A 17571-nucleotide genomic window follows, 5' to 3' on the forward strand; every position below is an offset into this window, starting at 1 on the left:
GAAGCCATTTTGATGGCACTATTTAGACCAGTCCTTGCTATTAACTATGGTAGTGCAAATCATAATGCCATTGTTAATCATTCTGCGGCATTGTATGTTTTTTCCTCCCATTTTAATCTTTATATTTTATGGTGAATATTTGCCCTTTGTAATGTAATGTACTGCGCTACCAGAGAGAGATGAAATACTGTACTGAAGAAGGGTCCTGACCAGAAACGTCAACTTTCCTGTTCCTCTGATGCTGCTTGGCCTGCTGTGTTCATCCAGCTCCACACTGTGTTATTGCAGTTTGGGCTTTCCTCCTTAATTGCAATTTATCAGACACTTTGTAGAACATAAATTAAACTGCTATAAATACAGAGCTCCATTTCCCACATCAGCCCTCCTAGTAAGACCAGTAATTCACTACAATGCCTGCTGAATTGAATAGTTCCTTACCAGGGGTAGTATTGACTGCTAACCAATCTGGAGATCTTCAAATGCATTTCCATTGGCAGACAAGGTAGATTTTCATTTGATCAGTTTGACTTGATTGAAATTTTTTTATGCACCTGAATGAACAGCATTTTCTAGCGTGTTTAACACTAGAAGAATGTTGGAAAGCTCCATTATGGTGTAAAGCCTCAGGAAAGATGGGTCCAGGCCAGAATTTGAGCCACTGTCCTAATAACGCTGTCTCTGACCTGTACTTGCTTGTAGCAAGGCTCCGCAGTACCTCAGAAGAAATTCTCCCAGCAGCACCCATCAGTCAGTGATTATTAGAGCATCTAGCGACGTAACTGTCAGCTTGATTGTCATTATCGCTTGCGTACCTCGTCGCTTTTAATACTTGGATTAACAGCATAGAACATAGAACATATTGTTGAAATTGAGTGAAAACTGTTCATACTGTGATCTTTTGATGTAGGTTGTGAAGAAATCCTGTTACCCCCGCTGGAATGAGGTATTTGAGTTTGCCCTGGATGACACTGGCGCAGAGAACGCATTGCATGTGGAGGTCTGGGACTGGGACTTGGTCAGCAAGAATGATTTCCTGGGAAAGGTAGGTAACACCTTGATCAATACCTGACTCGAAGCTTTTGGTTGTTTCCAGTTATACTGCAGCTGAGACAATCCCTTTCACATTCAGGAAAAGTCCTGCATTGATGTATTTCACACTCATAGGATGTCCCAAAGCTCTTCACAGTCAGTGGGTTAGCCAGCTTGACCACAGAAACATCCTGCATGTAGAATGTGATGATGATCGGATAATCTGTTTTTGTGATGTTGAGTGAGGGATGAATGTTGACCCGGACGCGGGGAATACGCACCTTGTCTGTATTGAAATAGTGGCATGTCTTATGTCCACCAGAGAGAGTTGATGAGGCATCTGAAAGTGCAGACCCCTCCCCCACCTCCCTCCATTTTTGAACTGCAGTATCAGCCAGGATTATGTCCCAAGTCACTCAATTGACAGTTGAGCCCATAATCTCCTGCCTCAGAGTTTGAGGGAACTATTATTGAGCCAAGCCTGATTCCCAAATAATAACTGACCAGGGAATAGGGATAATGGTTAGGACTTGAGTTGTATGAATGGCAGTGAAGATGCTTTTAATTCTGGCTCTCAGCTTTAAAGAGAATGACCTGAGGAACTGTTCTCTCCAGGTATTTGCCATGGACTGCAGCAAAACAGAGTCCAATGCACAGAGACTGTCTCTCCAACTGGACTTCAAACAGCCACCATCTTGAACCTAATGAGACTGACCTGTAGGTCTCTGGGGGCTCCCCTGACTTTAGCTCAGTTGCGGTTCAGGTAGATCAACTAAGCAGAAACAGTGCGCCAGATTTTCAGAGGAAGGACAAGCTCATGCAGCTTCTGATAGAAGATTCTGACCAGGGCTCCCTCAAAAATGTGACGCCTTCTTCCGTTCTGACAGTTCTGTCGAAGTGAATGCATCAGGAGAGGGTCAACCAGGCAGCCACTTTAACAGCTGCTATCACACAGTAAGACAGTAATGTAAGTGTGACGGTAAGGTGCCAGATGAGGGTGGGGTGCCGGTAGATAGAGTACCATACATATAGTGGGTAGGGTGCTGGGGTCAGGGTACCAGACAGGTAGAGGTATGGTACCACATGGATAGGATCAAGGGGCTAGCGGATAAGATGCCAGATGAATGGAGTGGGATGCCAGGCAAGTACAGTGCCAGTTGAGCTTGGAGTAAGATGTCAAGTGGGAAGAGTGTGCGGTCTGCCAGTCGTGTCAGGAGGGATCGGATGTGGGAAGCAAATTGTGGCGGGGGAATGAGGGTCGGTCCTACTCAGCCTGGATTTGGAGAAAGGAGGGGTGGCAGTGGGGCCTGGGGAGGTCAGGTGTGAAACAGGGCAAAGGGGATCGGGCACGGAATTGGGGAAAGGGGATCGGATGCAGAGAGGGGGATTGGATACAGAGTGGGAGAAAGGGGATTGGATTCAAAGCAAGGAAAAAGGTATTGAGTGCAGAGAAGGGGAAAAGTGATTGGGTGTGGAATGGGGAAAATGAATCGAGTGCAGACGGGGAATAGGGAATCGTGTGCAGAAGAGGAGGAAGGGAATTGAGTACAGAGCAGGGGGAATGGGATTGAGTGCAGAGCAGGGGAAGGGGGTCAATTCCCTCTGAGTCTGCTCCAATGGCATATTCTGCAGTCTTCCCATGAGCACCCCCCCCCCCAATCTGTGCTGGGATAATGCTGTCTGGCCAGTAGCAAATCGAGGCCCATGATCTCTATTGACGTAATCTCGATGGATAGCAACACTGAAAAAAACTGAATGATGGAATGATCGCAGTGAAGGGCAACAAGATTTCATGTTTTGAAACTTCAAAAATCAAACCAAAGTTAACATAGATTAAAAGTGGCCTAATGATCTGACAGACAAATTGCACAGACATAAACTATAAATTACACTTCAACGAGCAGACAGAACAAGGCTAGATCTGACAGGTTTATTAAACTGCCCATTTAGCTGGTAAATATTGTTATGAAGTTGTGTAGAGTAATTGTGAATTGGAAGGCAGGAAGCTAGAATTTGTTTGTAAAAAAAAGATATATGGGAGAAGAGTGTGTGGTTCCTTTAAGAGTAAAATGCTTTTCCAAGCTTAGAGAATTGTACAGAAAAAAACATGTGTCTGTATGTAGCTGAAGATGTACAGTCAGTTTTCAGATGGAAACATGTATCAGTTGGCTGTGTGATTAGAAACATTAGGTTTGTTTCGATGTTTTAGCATTTCGCAACAATCTGTCAATGAACTTAAACCAACCACTCAGCGATTGGAAGCTAATTGAATTTAATTCCGATGGTTTTGACAAACTCGGACCAATGCTACAGTAAGAAAATTGATATGTAATCCAAGTTATATAAGGAGAGAGTTTTGGAAAATTGGTGTGAGAATGAACCACCATCTGAGAAATAAACACCTAGCTCACACAAGAAATCGCTAAACTGTCTTAGAAAGCACCAACCGCCCATAAAAGGTACCACGGCACTTCTAGCTAAGAATCCTCACAGAAGACTTTACAGAGAAAATTTCTCGGACAGCTAGATCAGCAGGAGAAATTGTTTCAGAGATAGTAGGAGAATCAGATGCTGGAGTGGTTGTACTAAGAAAGGTAATGTGGCTGTAGCACTAAACCCTATCCTAAACCCCACCTCTTCCTCCGTTCCTAAACCCTACCTCTTCCTCCGTTCCTAAACCCTACTTCTTCCTCCGTTACATCGATGACTGTATCGGCGCCGGCTCATGCACTTCATCCACTTCACCAACACCTTCCACCCCAACCTTAAGTTCACCTGGACCATCTCTAATACCGCTCTCACCTTCCTGGACCTCTCTGTCTCCATCCCCAGGAACCACATAGAAACCATATCCATTTCAAGCCTGCCAACTCCCACAGCTACCGAGAATGCACATTCTCCCACCCACCTTCCTGCAAAAATTCCATCCCCTATTCCCAATTCCTTCGCCTCCGCCGCTGCTGCTCCCAGGATGAGGCATTCCACTCCCGTACATCTCAGATGCCCTTGTTTTCAAAGGACCGCAACTTCCTGCCCTCAGTAGTCGAGAACGCCCTCGACCGTGTCTCCCGCATTTCCCACAACTCATCCCTCACACCACGTCCCCGCAATAAAAACCGAAACAGAATCCCCCTCATCCTCACATACCATCCCACCAACCTCTGGATCCAAAGCATCATCCTCTGACACTTTCGCCATCTACAATCCGACCCCACCACCAAAGACACTTTTCCCTCCCCACCCTTATCTGCCTTCCAGAGTGACCAGTCTCTCCATGACTCGCTTGTCTGCTCCACACTCCCCTCTAGCCCCACCACACCCGGCACCTTCCCCTGCAACCGCAGGAAGTGCTACTACACCTGCCCCCAACACCTTCTCCCTCACACCCACCCCAGGCCCCAAAAAACTTTCCACATCAAACACATGTTCACCTGCACATCTGCCAATGTGGTATACTGCATCCACTGTACCCATTATGGCCTCCTCTACATCGGGGAAACCAAGCGGAGGCTTGAGGACAGCTTTGCAAAACACCTCCGCTCAGTTCGCACTAAACAACTACACCTCCCAGTCGCAAACCACTTCAACTCCCCCTCCCATTCCACAGACGACATGTCCATCCTGGGCCTCCTGCAGTGCCACAACGATGCCACCCGAAGGTTGCAGGAACAGCAACTCATATTCCGCTTGGGAACCCTGCAGTCCAATGGTATCAATGTGGACTTCACAAGCTTCAAAATCCCCTCTCCCCCTACTGCATCCCAAAACAAGCCCAGCCCGTCCCTGCCTCCCTAACCTGTCCTTGCTCCCACCTATCTCCTCCTCTCACCTCAAGCCCCACCCCCATCTCCTACCTACTAACCTCATCCCACCCCCTTGACCTATCTCCTCCCGAACCCCCCACCTAGACTCACCTTTACTGGCTCCATCCCCGTCCGTTTGACCGGTCTGTCTCCTCTCCACATATCTTCTACTCTATCCATCTCCTATCTGCCTCCCCCTCTCTCCCTATTTATTTCAAAATCCCCTTCCTCTCCCCCATTTCTGAAGAAGGGCCTAGGCTTGAAACATCAGCTTCCCTGTTCCTCTGATGCCACTTGGCCTGCTGTTTTCATCCAGCTCTGCACCTTGTTATCTCAGCAGAAGAAAGGTGTTTATGTTTTGAGAATAACAGAAGAAAGGCATGTAGACGTTGAGAGACTAAGTTTTCGTTTATTTTCTTTATTTATTTATATATAAGTGTATCTGTGTTTATTGGAACAGCATATCAGTAGAATTTAGTTCAGTTAGGGAATAATTAATAGTTTAGAGGTATTTGTTAAGTTTGTTAGAAATTCTGTTAATTTGTTCACGGTTAAATAAAAAAGTTGTTATTTGTTACCTATAAAGTGACTATCAGGGATTTTCTTTCATTTAACCACAATTTTTAACAGATTTTAAAGGCAAGGCGAGCTCCTCTGTGTGTTTCAGGCTTAATTATTAAAAGGGAACCTTTACTCCTGACAGAACAGACTGGCAGGAAGAAGAGTCTCGACCCGAAACATCAGCTTTCCTGCTTCTCTGATGCTGCTTGGCCTGAAGTGTTCATCCAGCTCTACACCTTGTTGTCTTAGAGCGGACTTGGGGGCTTGTGTTACAGTTTAATTATCAGGAGAGTTCAAACTCCTCGCTGCAACAAAGTGGCACCAATTCCAAAACTCTGAACTTCCTCAGGCCAAGTTCTAGCCTCTTCACTTTGAGGCCTTAGTGCCAAGTCCCATCAGACTTCAGTTTTACTCCTCCTCAGTTCCATTGTTACAGTCCCCCCCAACAAAAGGCCCACCCTTCCAGATCCCTCATGGTTCTGCTACCCGACCCAGCTGCCTCGGTCTTTCCTGTCTCAGACTATGTAGGGCTCAACTGTCTTCTCCTGAAGATCAGTCACATCCCATTGATTAGCATGGATTGTTATAGATCCTGGAATGTTTCTATTGCATTTTATCGATGGCCTATTGGCACTGTGCCTGGGCAGAGCAGTTTAGGGAGATTGTGCATGTTTTACAGCTGCACTGGGTCTTGCTGCTGGCAGTCGGTCGGCTCTGAACTCCTCTCAGGGAAACTAAACAGACCCACCCAAGGCAAATGAACTCAGCCTCAGCTGTACTCTTCTCTAAAGTGGAGCTGTCCTTGACCAATGTCTTCTGCCCATCCCCCGTGGGATCATCTGTTTTGCCTCCTAATCTGTTCTAAATGCTTCTTGGAAATTTCACTGTAATAAACGTGGCACCACTCCTCTTGGTCAGCATATGAGAGTCCATCACACAACATTTGGCTGCATTTTTAAGGTGACAAAATGCCTTAAGGAATCAAAATCAAAACCTATTCGGCACATCAAGGACGTTCTTTCCATAAATCAATTGTAATTATGGGTGTTATCTCCTGAGGGAAAATTGTACATAAAACTTCCATTTATAAAGTATCTTTCACCAACTGAGGGAGATGACAAAAGCACTTTATAGCCAATCAAGCACTCTTGAAATTCAGTCACTGTTGAAATGTAGGGAACTGTGCAATTGCCCAGACAGCACCTGAATTGATATTCATAGCAATAGTTACATTGCAAAGTTAGTACAAAGGAACACACAAATTGCAGAAATCTCAAACAAAATGATGCAAATGAACAGCTGACTCATTAGTCCCTGGAGGTAAATAGATTAATGTTTATATGTGAACCTTCATTAGCATGTAAGTTATTTCAGTCACTGAGTGATATCAATCACTTGTAAACTCAGCATTTGGTGACTCATAAATGGTATGATCGGCAGAATTTATAAAATGAACATTAATGGTCTCTATAAAGAGTAGTACATGCATTGGTCTAACTGCAGGCTGTACTTTAATAAAAGGTCAGACAAAGTTGATAAATATTATAATAACTCCATCTCATGATTATATTGCAGAAATCACTTACTGCTGTTCTTAGAAAATAAGTCTGTTTTCAAAAAGCTTCTCCAGTTTATTTTGGATTACAACAGCAATTTATATTTATATAAGCCCATTAAATATGCTGCGCTTCAGGGGAATGTGATAAACCAAACATGGCATTGTGTCACATGAAGAGATGTCAGATGTGCAATAACAAAACAGGATCCCCCTCATCCTCACATAGCATCCCACCAACCTTCAGATCCAACACATCATCCTCCGATACTTCCGCCATCTGCAATCCAATCCCACCACCAGATACATTTTTCTCTTTTCACCCTTATCTGCCTGCTGGAGGGATCACTCTCTCCGTGACTCCCTCATCCGTTCCACACTCCCCACCAGCCCCACCACACCCGGCACTTGCCCCTGCAACCGCAGGAAGTGCTACAACTGCCCCTACACCTCCCCCCTCACCCCCATCCCAGACGCCAAGAAGATTTTCCCTATCAAGCAGATGTTCACCTGCACATTTGCTACTATGGTATACTGCATCCGCTGTTCCCATTGTGGCCTGCTGTACGTCGGGAAACCAAGCGGAGGCTTGGGGACCACTTTGTGGAGTAGCTACATTTCATTCGCAACAAATGACCGCACCTCCCAGTCGCAAACCACTTCAGCTCCCCCTCCCACTCCTTGGATGACATGCAGTGCCACAACGATGCTACCCGAAGAACAGCACTTCATATTTCGCTTGGGAACCCTGCAGCCCAATGGTATCAATGTGAATTTCACAAGCTTCAAAATCTCCCCTCCCGCGACTGCATCCCAAAACCAGCACAGCTCGTCTCTGCCTCCCTAGTCTGTCTGTCGTTTCTCCCACCTATTCACTCCTCCCACCTCAACCCCCAACCCCACCACCTACCTATCAGCCTCAACCCCACCTCCTTGACCTGTCCATCCTCCCTGGACTGACCAATCCCCACCCTACCTCCCCACCTACACTCACCTTTGCTGGCTCCATATCCACCTCTTTGACCTGTCCGCCTCCTCTCCACCTATCTGCTCCTTTATCCGTCTCCATCCGCCTCTCTTTCTCTCTCTCTCTCTCTCCCCCTCTATTTATTTCAGAATCCCCTCACCCCCAAGTTCCTCTCCAAGTCATGTGCAAAAGGGTCTAGGCCCAAAACGTCAGCCTTCCTGTTCCTCTGATGCTGCTTGGCCTGCTGTGTTCATCCAGCTCCACACCTTGTTATCTCAGATTCTCTGGCATTGGCAGTTCCTACTATCTCAGATGTGATGGAGGTAGTTTTTGAGCAGCATTTTTAAGAAAGAAAGCAAAGTAGAGAGACAGAGAAGCATAGAAAAGGAATTCCAGAGCACTGGGCCTGGGTGACAAAGGCACAGTTAAAATCAGGGATGCTGAAGAATCCAGATCTAGGTGAGTTCAAAGTTTGAAGAGTTATTTGGATGAAGTTATGACAGGGCTAGGGAGGAGCAAAACCATAAAGGCTTTGAAACATTTTTGGAAATTATAAAGCCAAAATGTTGCTTAACCTGTTTAGATCAGTTGACATTGGGTGATAGGCCCCTTGTAAATTGAGACATGGGAACTGGAGATTCAGAAGCCCCAGATTTATGAAAGATGGAATGTGGGAGACCAGTCAGGAGTTCAGCCTTCCCAATATTTAAATAGAAGAAGGTTCTTGTCAGATAAACAGGCTGAAACTTTAGCAACAGTGGAATAGTTGAGCAAGGTGATTGTGAGATGGGGCTTGGTTCTTTTAAGCATATGTGTTTAAACTAAAGCTCTGCTTTTGGAGGGTGTTCCTGAGGGGCAGCTTGTAGATGAGAAACAAAACTGAGCTGAAGTCAGATTCCTGTGGGATACCCGAAGTAACTGTGTGGGATTAGGCAGAGAAGGCTTTTCAATTGATGGGGGTAGATAGATCAAAGAGAGAGCCAGGTAGGAGCTGCCTTGTCCGGATACGAAAACTGAAATTGCTGGGAAAGCCTGGCAGGTCTGGCAGCAACGATGGAGAAAAGTCAGAGTTAATGTTTCAGGTCAGGTCCTCAGTTCTGAGGAAGGGTCACTTAACCCGAAACATTAACTCTGACATCTCTCCACACGTGTCACCTGACCTGCTGAGCTTTTCCAGCTATTTCTCCTTTTGTTTCTGATCCAGCTTCCACAATTCTTTCAGATTTTTTTATCAGTCTTATCCAGGCGTCTGACAATAGAGAGACCTGGAAGAGGTGCAGTCTGTCATGCCAAGTGCTGCAGACAGCTTGGGAAGGATAAATAGGGAGATTCACTTTGTCGACTGTCACATAGAATGCACTTTATATCGGTAAAAACTGTTTGATACTTTAGTGGAGGCAGAAAGCTGACGGAGGTGGAGGATTCAAACATGGATGGACGCATCATGGCAGTGTCAAAATTGTCTTTTAATCTTGTCCAAATCTGTGAAATGAAATATTAAGAAAAATAGCCTCAATTATATTGTATATATTTAATCATGAAAGCCAGGAGTCTCTACAACAGGATTGCAGTTAAAAATGCATGTCTTATTCTCAATTTTTCGGTTTAGATTGTTAGTGACAAGCCTGGCTTTTATCACTGTCTGGAGTTTCCCTTGCAGAACCGCGATATAATAGAGCAGCTGAGATTCGTCTCTATTGAAGTGGGACTGGATTCATGCAGGGGCCACACCAATTAATGCGCAGTTGCCCTTTCTAAAAACAAAGGGGAAACATTTGAGTCAGTATTAAAATTTTCAGTCTGCTAGGGTGGGATTTGTCCTATCGATTGGGAACTTGGGAAGGTGTTGGATTTCCACGGTCTTTCTGAGTCATTCCAAGTAGAAGAGCTATAGCCTTAGATCACTGGACTGCACCTCATCATCTCATCATCTGTTGTTTCTTCTGCTCTCAAGGTGGCATTCAACATCAACAAGCTCCTGACGATTCAGCAGAAAGAAGGCTGGTTCCTGCTGCTCCCTGATAAAGCACGAAGGAGGGAGACTGAGTAAGTCATCTTTTCTTAACAGCCTTTTGCCTCCTGTACTGCAGAATGGAATGAAAGAAAGACCTTTGCACTTATTTAGCAGCTTTTATAATCTCAGACATCCCAAACTGCCTTAAAACGGCAAGATCCCTCAAACAACATAGGGCAATGACCAGATAATTAGTTTCCCTAATATTGTGTGAGAGACTCCAGGCAGAACTCTGCTGTTCTTTAAATAGTGTCACAGGATCTTCTGCATTAGACTGAAGAGTTCCACATGCTGCTGAAAGACAGTGCCTCTTTTTGTGCAGCACTTCCACTACATAGCCCTGAAATGTTAGTCTGGATTTGGACATCATATTTCTTGAGTGTGGGACTTGTCCCCATAACCTTATAGCTCAGAGGCATGAGTCACCACTGAGATAAAGCAGACCTTTTCTGGAGAGCACTGTGTCCCAGCGTAGGGGACCATGCATGTCTACAAATTGCTCAGACGCACATCAGTGCGATGGTGTGAAGGCACATGTCTCTGACGGATGCATTTGAACACGTTTGAGTGATTTATCTGCACTGTCAAATTGATGCTGACAGAGCAGATTTTAGACCAAATCCTGGAGGCTACAACAAACTTCAGGTTAGTGGGAATAGAAGCTATAATCAGCCCATTGTCAACAGTGAAACAGGAATGGAAAGGAAAGAGGATGATTGTCAGCAAGTCCAGGCCTACGAAGAGGGCAGAATTACACTTATTCAGTGAATCACACCAAAACTGCTCATGTTTCATCTCTTATTGAGTTTTAATTTTAATGATTAGACCAGTGGATCGAGAGGCTGTCTACCCATTAGTACCCAGTTCCTAACCAGAGTCTCATTAATAGCATGTTTCTCATGGGTTCATCTTGGAGCTAAGTTGCTGTTGATCTTGGGGAACCTGGAGGCAATCCAGCTGGAGGAAGGCAGGGCAGAAACTGTGAGGGAGGTGATAACCGAGTGGTATCATTGCTGGACTGTTAATCCAGACACCCAGGACATGTTCCCAGGCACCTGGGTTCAAATCGTACCATGGTGCAATTTGATTTAAATTTTTTTAAAAACCTGGAAGTAAAAGTCAACAGTGATCACAAAACTGTTTTCCATTATCAGGAAAATCTCATCTGTTCCCCAGTGTCTTTTAGGGAAGGTACCACCTGTCCTTGTGACTCCAGACGCACAGCAATGTGGTTGATTCATAACTGCGGTCTGGGCAATTAGGGATGGACAAGAAATGCTGGCCTGACTGGCGATGCTCTCACCCTGTCATTGACTAAAACAAAGCAGCAAGGGGTAACCTGGGCCAACAGTTGCCCTCATCATTCTGGAGGAACATTTGTGCCCTGCTTGACCTTCCGCTGTTCCATTTGGGTTCATTGCATGCAGTGGCCACATCTAACTCCCACTCCTGCTCACTAACCATTTAAAGAGTCTGTGTGTGCCTGAGGACCCCAACTGGCAGATGGTAATGGGGCTGCCACCTGACTTAGGCAGGTGCCCCAACCACCCCAAGGAATACCCTGGGGCAGTTACTAGAAGACACAGGGATGTCCTGTTAAATCCAACTTCTCCATTTTAACTCTGCCGCTGCTCTGCTTTCACCAGGGCATGTCAAAATCTCCTCCTTAATAAGTAACAAATATGGACAGAATAATATGTATAAGGGAGAAGGGAGTAGAGAGATTTCAGGGACAGGCTCACTGGGGTGGCACAGTGGCTCAGCGGTTAGCACTGCTGCCTCACAGAGCCAGAGACCCGGGTTCAGTTCTAACCTCGGGCACCTGTCTGTGTGGAGTTTGCACATTCTCCCTGTGTCTGAATGGGGTTTCTTCTGGATGCTCCGGTTTCCTCCCACAGTCCAAAGATGTGCAGGCTTAGTGGTATGGCTGTACTAAATTGCGCATAGGTTAAATGGATTAGCCATTGGGACTGAAGGGTTATGTAGATTGGGTAGGGGGCTGGGTCTGGGTAAGATGTGCTATGGGGAGTTGATGTGAGCTCGATGGGCTGAATGGCCTGATTAGAAGGAACACTAGAATGAGAGGAGGATTGTGTGCAGTTTAACACCAGCTTAGATCAGAGGACCAAGTAGCCTGTTTCTATGCTGTAGAATTCATGTCCTACATTTGTCAGGTCATGGGTAATATTACTGGATGGAATTTTTCCCTCCCTGCTGTGCTGTGAGCAATGGTGAGATCAGTGGGAAAATACAGTGAGAATGAAACATCAGATTCTGTACATCAAGAAGAAGTTTCCTGTTTTTCCCCTTTAAATTGCAGCTTCCCAATGTTACCATTGAGTGGTGCCAACCTCATTTCCATGCATTTGTATATATTTAAAGCCCTAACTTGCCTTATTCAAACTCCACTTCCAATTCTCCTCTCTTTCATCAAAAAATTAGATGATGCAAATTCCTGAAATGTAAGTCAGAGCTGGTACTTTTTTATTTAATTTGCTCACAAGAGGCAGGCATTACTGGTTAGGATAGCATTTATTGTCTTATCGGAGAGAAAACAAACCTCATCTCCGAGAGCAGTGAATCTATGGAATTCTTTAGCACAGAGGGCTGTAGAGGCTAGGTTATCAAATATATTCAGGCTGAGATAGGCTGATTTTGAATCAGTATGGGAATCAACGGCTATGGCGCAAAAACAAGAAAGTGGTGTTGAAGATTATCAGATCAGCCGTGATCACACTGAATGGGTTACAGACAGGTGAATGGGCAGAATCTTGGCAGATGGAATATAACGTGGGAAAACGTAAGATTATGCATTTGGCAGGAGGAACAGAAGACCTGAATATTATTTAACTAGAGAAATACTGCAGAAAGCTGTGGATCAGAGGGATTTGGGAATGATCAGGCAAAAAGCTTGCATCTAATCCATCAGGTAATAGGGAAGGCAAATGCAATATTGGCCTTTATTCGCAAGGGAATGGAGTATAAAAATAGTGAGGTCTTGCTTAAGCTATACAAGGGAATATTTAGACCACACCTAAAGTACTGTGAAATGTTTTGGACCTCTTATCTAAGAAAACATTTTGGCATTGAGGGTGTCCAGTGAAAGATCACTTGGCTGATCGTAGGATGGATGGACTGTCTTATGAGGAGATGCTGAAGAGGTTGTCCTGCACTCTTTAGAGTTTACAAGAAAGAGGCAACTTTATTGAAGTATACATGATTGTAAGGGGTTTTGCCAGGGTAGATGTGGGTAGGTTATTTCTCCTTGTGTGAGAGTCTAGGACTAGAGGGCAAAATCTTAGAAAAAGGCGTTGCTCATTTATATCACAGATGAGGATGAATTTCTTCTCTCAGAGGGCAGTGAATCTTTACTGCTAAGGGCTGTAAAGGCTGGGTCATTATATATTTAAGGCTGAGACAGACACAGTTTTTCTCAAATCAGTGAGAGAATCAAGGTTATGGGAGTAATGCAGGAAAGTGGATTTAAGGATTATCAGATCAGTCTTGATCTCATTGAATGGTGGAACAGACTCGATGGGCTGAGTGGTCTGTTCCTGCAGTCATATCTTGTGGCTTGTGACAATGGAATCACTGAACAGGCTATGACGTGGCGTGTTGGGTATCTGTCCAAGTGGCACATGTGGCATGTGGCATCGGTTTAGTTGGCAGGCACACTGCATGTGCTTCAAGTGAAACTCAGAGAGGAGCGTCTGATGATCGGGGGGGATACCATTACCAGTCAGTTGGGGGCTTATCCTATTCCTTTTGAGAGAGTTGGCCATTGTCAATCAGACTCTTGGTCCTACCCAAGTCTGGGGACCCATACCTTTGCAGTGATGGGAATTGGACTATGGTCTGTCCTGCAGGGCAAGTGCAACTAGCCCAGTAATTGCAGGTAATAAAATGTGAGGCTGGATGAACACAGCAGGCCAAGCAGCATCTCAGGAGCACAAAAGCTGACGTTTCGGGCCTAGACCCTTCATCAGAGAGGGTTAGGGTTCTCTGATGAAGGGTCTAGGCCCGAAACGTCAGCTTTTGTGCTCCTGAGATGCTGCTTGGCCTGCTGTGTTCATCCAGCCTCACATTTTATTATCTTGGAATTCTCCAGCATCTGCAGTTCCCATTATCAGTAATTGCAGGTAGCTCGCTCAGGAAGCTGTTGAGAGAGACATCTCTCCGGGCTTGGGCCAGTTTCTCTTGAGGCAAGCCAAAAGAAGAATCGGGAATGATGGAAGTGAATGGAAGATCACTCAGTGGCATTGCATTGTCCGGGAGGCGTTGAGCCGTTCTCAGTGAGTGTGTAGGAAGCACAGAGAGCAGGAAGAGTGTAAGAGGTCATTGACTGAACATGATGCTTGCAGTACTGAGATGTGTTTGCAGTGGCAGAGTTAGAGTGTTGGTGCTGTTAGTGTGAGGAAGCTGAGAAAAGATGATGGTACCTACCCTTGGGGAATGCAGAAGACTATTGACCTTCTCCCTGCACAGCTTCCACTTCAATCTGGACGCAACACTGACCCAAGGTGCAATTTATAAGTATGCTGCCATGTCCCAAAATGTCTATATTTAATGAAATACAAGACTGTGCCTGCAATCTGTGCTTAAAATTTAACTCTTTTAACCCCAGTATCTTTCTGATGATATTTGACTCTACCGCTTCCAAGGGTAACGTATCTTTCCTGAGGTGTAGTGCCTAGACCAGCATGCACAACCCAAGAAAGTTTATATGAAGCTCTGTGCAACAGAAGAGAGGTTGGTCAAATGAGAAGTTTCCATAAAAAGGAGTTAATGAGTTACCAGAATGCTCCCAAATCAAAAACAGGAGTTAATGAGTTACAGAAAAGCTCCCAAATCAAAAACAGGAGTTAATGAGTTACCAAAACGTATTTCAAGATTTAAAGGCTGTTGCTGAATATGTACCTGAGTAAAATCAGCTCCTTAATTTCTAAATACGTGAGCTTTCTCAATTCTCAATTTTAAGATTGCCGCATAATGCATGTGCATTTTAATTAAACAACAAAGTGATAACAGGGCCATGAAAGATTAAAGAACATAACGACAGAAAGAAGTTGTCGCAGCCAGGCTGTAACAGTATGATTACATCTGTTAAATGACTGTTTCAAGACAAACAAAAGGTTTTATTTATGCTCTGACCAAAGCAAATCCAGCCTTTGGATAGCAGTGACGTGCTGGAGAGTATCATCCATTGCTTTGCAATGTTGTTGCGTGGGTCATAGATGATCCATACTACACAATACTTCAGTGACAGTCATCAAATGGTGAGTCATCTCACTTCAGCTACTGGAGACATCTATCCAAATTAGACTGTAAAACGAGCTTCAAAGAGAGGCTCTGGTGTGCCATCTCAGGGATTTGCCCTCGTCTCAGAAGAAAGTGCAAATTTAATCTCTTAGTCATACCTGCGCGGCATCATTTAAAACATTTTTTTAATGCTTAAATTTAATGTGACATTTTTCCTTTCATTCTCTCCCACGATTTCAGCCATCATCTACCCCGCTTTCCTCCCCCGCCATTTTGCCCTTTGCCTTGAATGCATACAATCCCTACAGTGCAGAGGCAGGCCATTCTGTCCATCAAGTCCACACCAACCTTCCAAACAGTGTCCCTGCCTGACACCCCTCTTCCAACTTATCCATTTAACCCTGCATTTTCTCTGGCCAATCCACCTAACCCGCACATCTTAGAACTGCGGGAGGAAACCAGAGCATCCGGAGGAATCCCACACAGACATGGGGAGAATGTTCAAACTCCACACAGAGAATCGTCCTTGGACGGAATTGATCCCAGGTTCCTGGTGCTGTGAGGCCGCAGCGCTAACCACTGAGTCATTATGTTGCCCCTTGAGTTAGATACCAGTTAACAGGCAGGATCTGTTCTTTTGCTCAAATTTCTGTTCATCAAGGTCAGAGACTGCACTTAGAATTAGAACATTTCAACTGCTTTGTATTAAGATTAGGTGCAGATGATTAGATGTAAATCCTTCCGATATCCCATTTCATGAGACTGCGCCGCTAAGAGATGTGTTCTACCTTGTTTCTCTTGTAGAGGAGTTCAGTCACCGCAGTGCCAAAATATCTCCTTCAGACAGGCAGTCAATAAACAGCTTTGAGTTCTCCCTGGGTGATTTTTTAAGACAAAAGAATCTTGAGTGGGTGGGGTCAGGCTCACACAGATCCAAAAAAGATTTTGGATTTGCTTTTATTTAGTTGGTGGCTTTTGCTTTCTGCTGCAGTGAAAGCCTGAGTTCTCTGCTGCTAGGGTGAAGTCTTAGACAGAGAGGTTTCCTCTTAAAAATCAAAAGGGGCAGATTGTTTCTTTCGGTGTTTCTTTCTAATGGACTAGAGAGAGACAGCACGTGAGAATAATAACTGTGTTGCTGAATTGCCTCTGCCAAAGATGTGTTTGTAGGATGCTGCCTATATTACAACAGTTGATGATTAAGTAATCTATTAAATAATACATTATCTAGTTAGATATTTCATAAAATTATGCTAATTATTTTTGTGTAACTTTATTGTAAGAATAAAGTATATTTTGATTAAAACTTAGTGGTAGACAAGTTCAATCATATCTGGAATGCAATAGCTTGCACTTGCTTTTGTGTGGTTGTAGTCCCAGCTTGGGACTGTGGGAAGAATTGGAAAGTCGGCAGCCAACTGACCACCCACCTTACAATGGGGGTGGACTGAATTGGGGCAGAGTTGGCCATCTGACCCTCATTGCTGGATTGCCCACCTGTTCCAGCAGTCCCAGCAGCATTAAACGCTCAGTACTGGATTGCCTCCATTGTTTCTGGGACCTGGATAAAGCTGAGGCATTGGGCAGGGAGGATTCAAATATCTTACAAATGTGTGGCTGAAGGGATGGGATTTAAAGTCAAAGCCAGGAGAAAGGAAGTGGAGGTACGACTTTCTGGGCCCCCAAACTGCTGGAGCTATCCCTGTTGTTGTATATGGGATCGTCCTATAATTGAACAGGAACTGGGACACTTTGGTCTCAAGTGACACTGTGGGCTGTTTCTTTAAGTATGTCTTCCATGGTTGGACCATTGTTTTCACTAGATCATTGGACAATGGGTGGTATGGAGCTGTTCTTATGTGCCGAATGCCATTGGACCTTAGGAAATATTCAAACTCCCCGCTGGTAAATGATGATCCAATGTCTGTGACCAATACTTCCGAGGAACTGTGTATTGCGAACGATGCTTGCAGCTTCTCAATCGTCATCCCTGAACTTTATGCACATCCAACCACTTTGAACGGGCATCCATATGATCAGGAACATTGAGCCCATGAAAGGACCAGCATAGCCAACATGCAACTGAGTCCTAAATTTACCCAGCCATTCCCATGAATGCGAGGGCACTCTGGGCACTGCCCCACCAATGCAGCTACATCGTCATCCAATCCTGGCCACCAGACGTAGCTTCCTGTAGCATCTTCACGTAGGAAACCCCTGGGTGGCCCTGGTGGAGTTCAGCCAACATGTGGCAGCGACCTTTGCTCAGGACAATCACTCTTGTTTCCCACAGTAATATGCTGTTGCCCATCTGGTCTGGTCTTGCTGTGCCCAGAAAGATTTCAGTCCTGGTTGCGATGGCCCTTCCGTCTCCCCCATTACTACC

At 45.0% G+C, this 17571-nt stretch overlaps 1 protein-coding gene across 2 annotated transcripts in view; it reads left to right on the plus strand.

Annotated features, from left to right (window-relative positions):
* Positions 1-17571, plus strand: part of rasa4 (RAS p21 protein activator 4) — a 233593-nt gene that overhangs the window by 148809 nt on the left and 67213 nt on the right. For both annotated transcript variants that reach the window (XM_048556900.1, XM_048556901.1), the window contains exons 7-8: positions 908-1042; positions 9870-9961. In XM_048556900.1, coding sequence (XP_048412857.1) covers positions 908-1042; positions 9870-9961 — 227 coding nt within the window. The remainder of the gene's footprint in view (positions 1-907; positions 1043-9869; positions 9962-17571) is intronic.

The sequence above is a fragment of the Stegostoma tigrinum genome, chromosome 27, assembly GCF_030684315.1.
Source record: "Stegostoma tigrinum isolate sSteTig4 chromosome 27, sSteTig4.hap1, whole genome shotgun sequence".
In the NCBI taxonomy this organism is placed as follows: domain Eukaryota; kingdom Metazoa; phylum Chordata; class Chondrichthyes; order Orectolobiformes; family Stegostomatidae; genus Stegostoma; species Stegostoma tigrinum.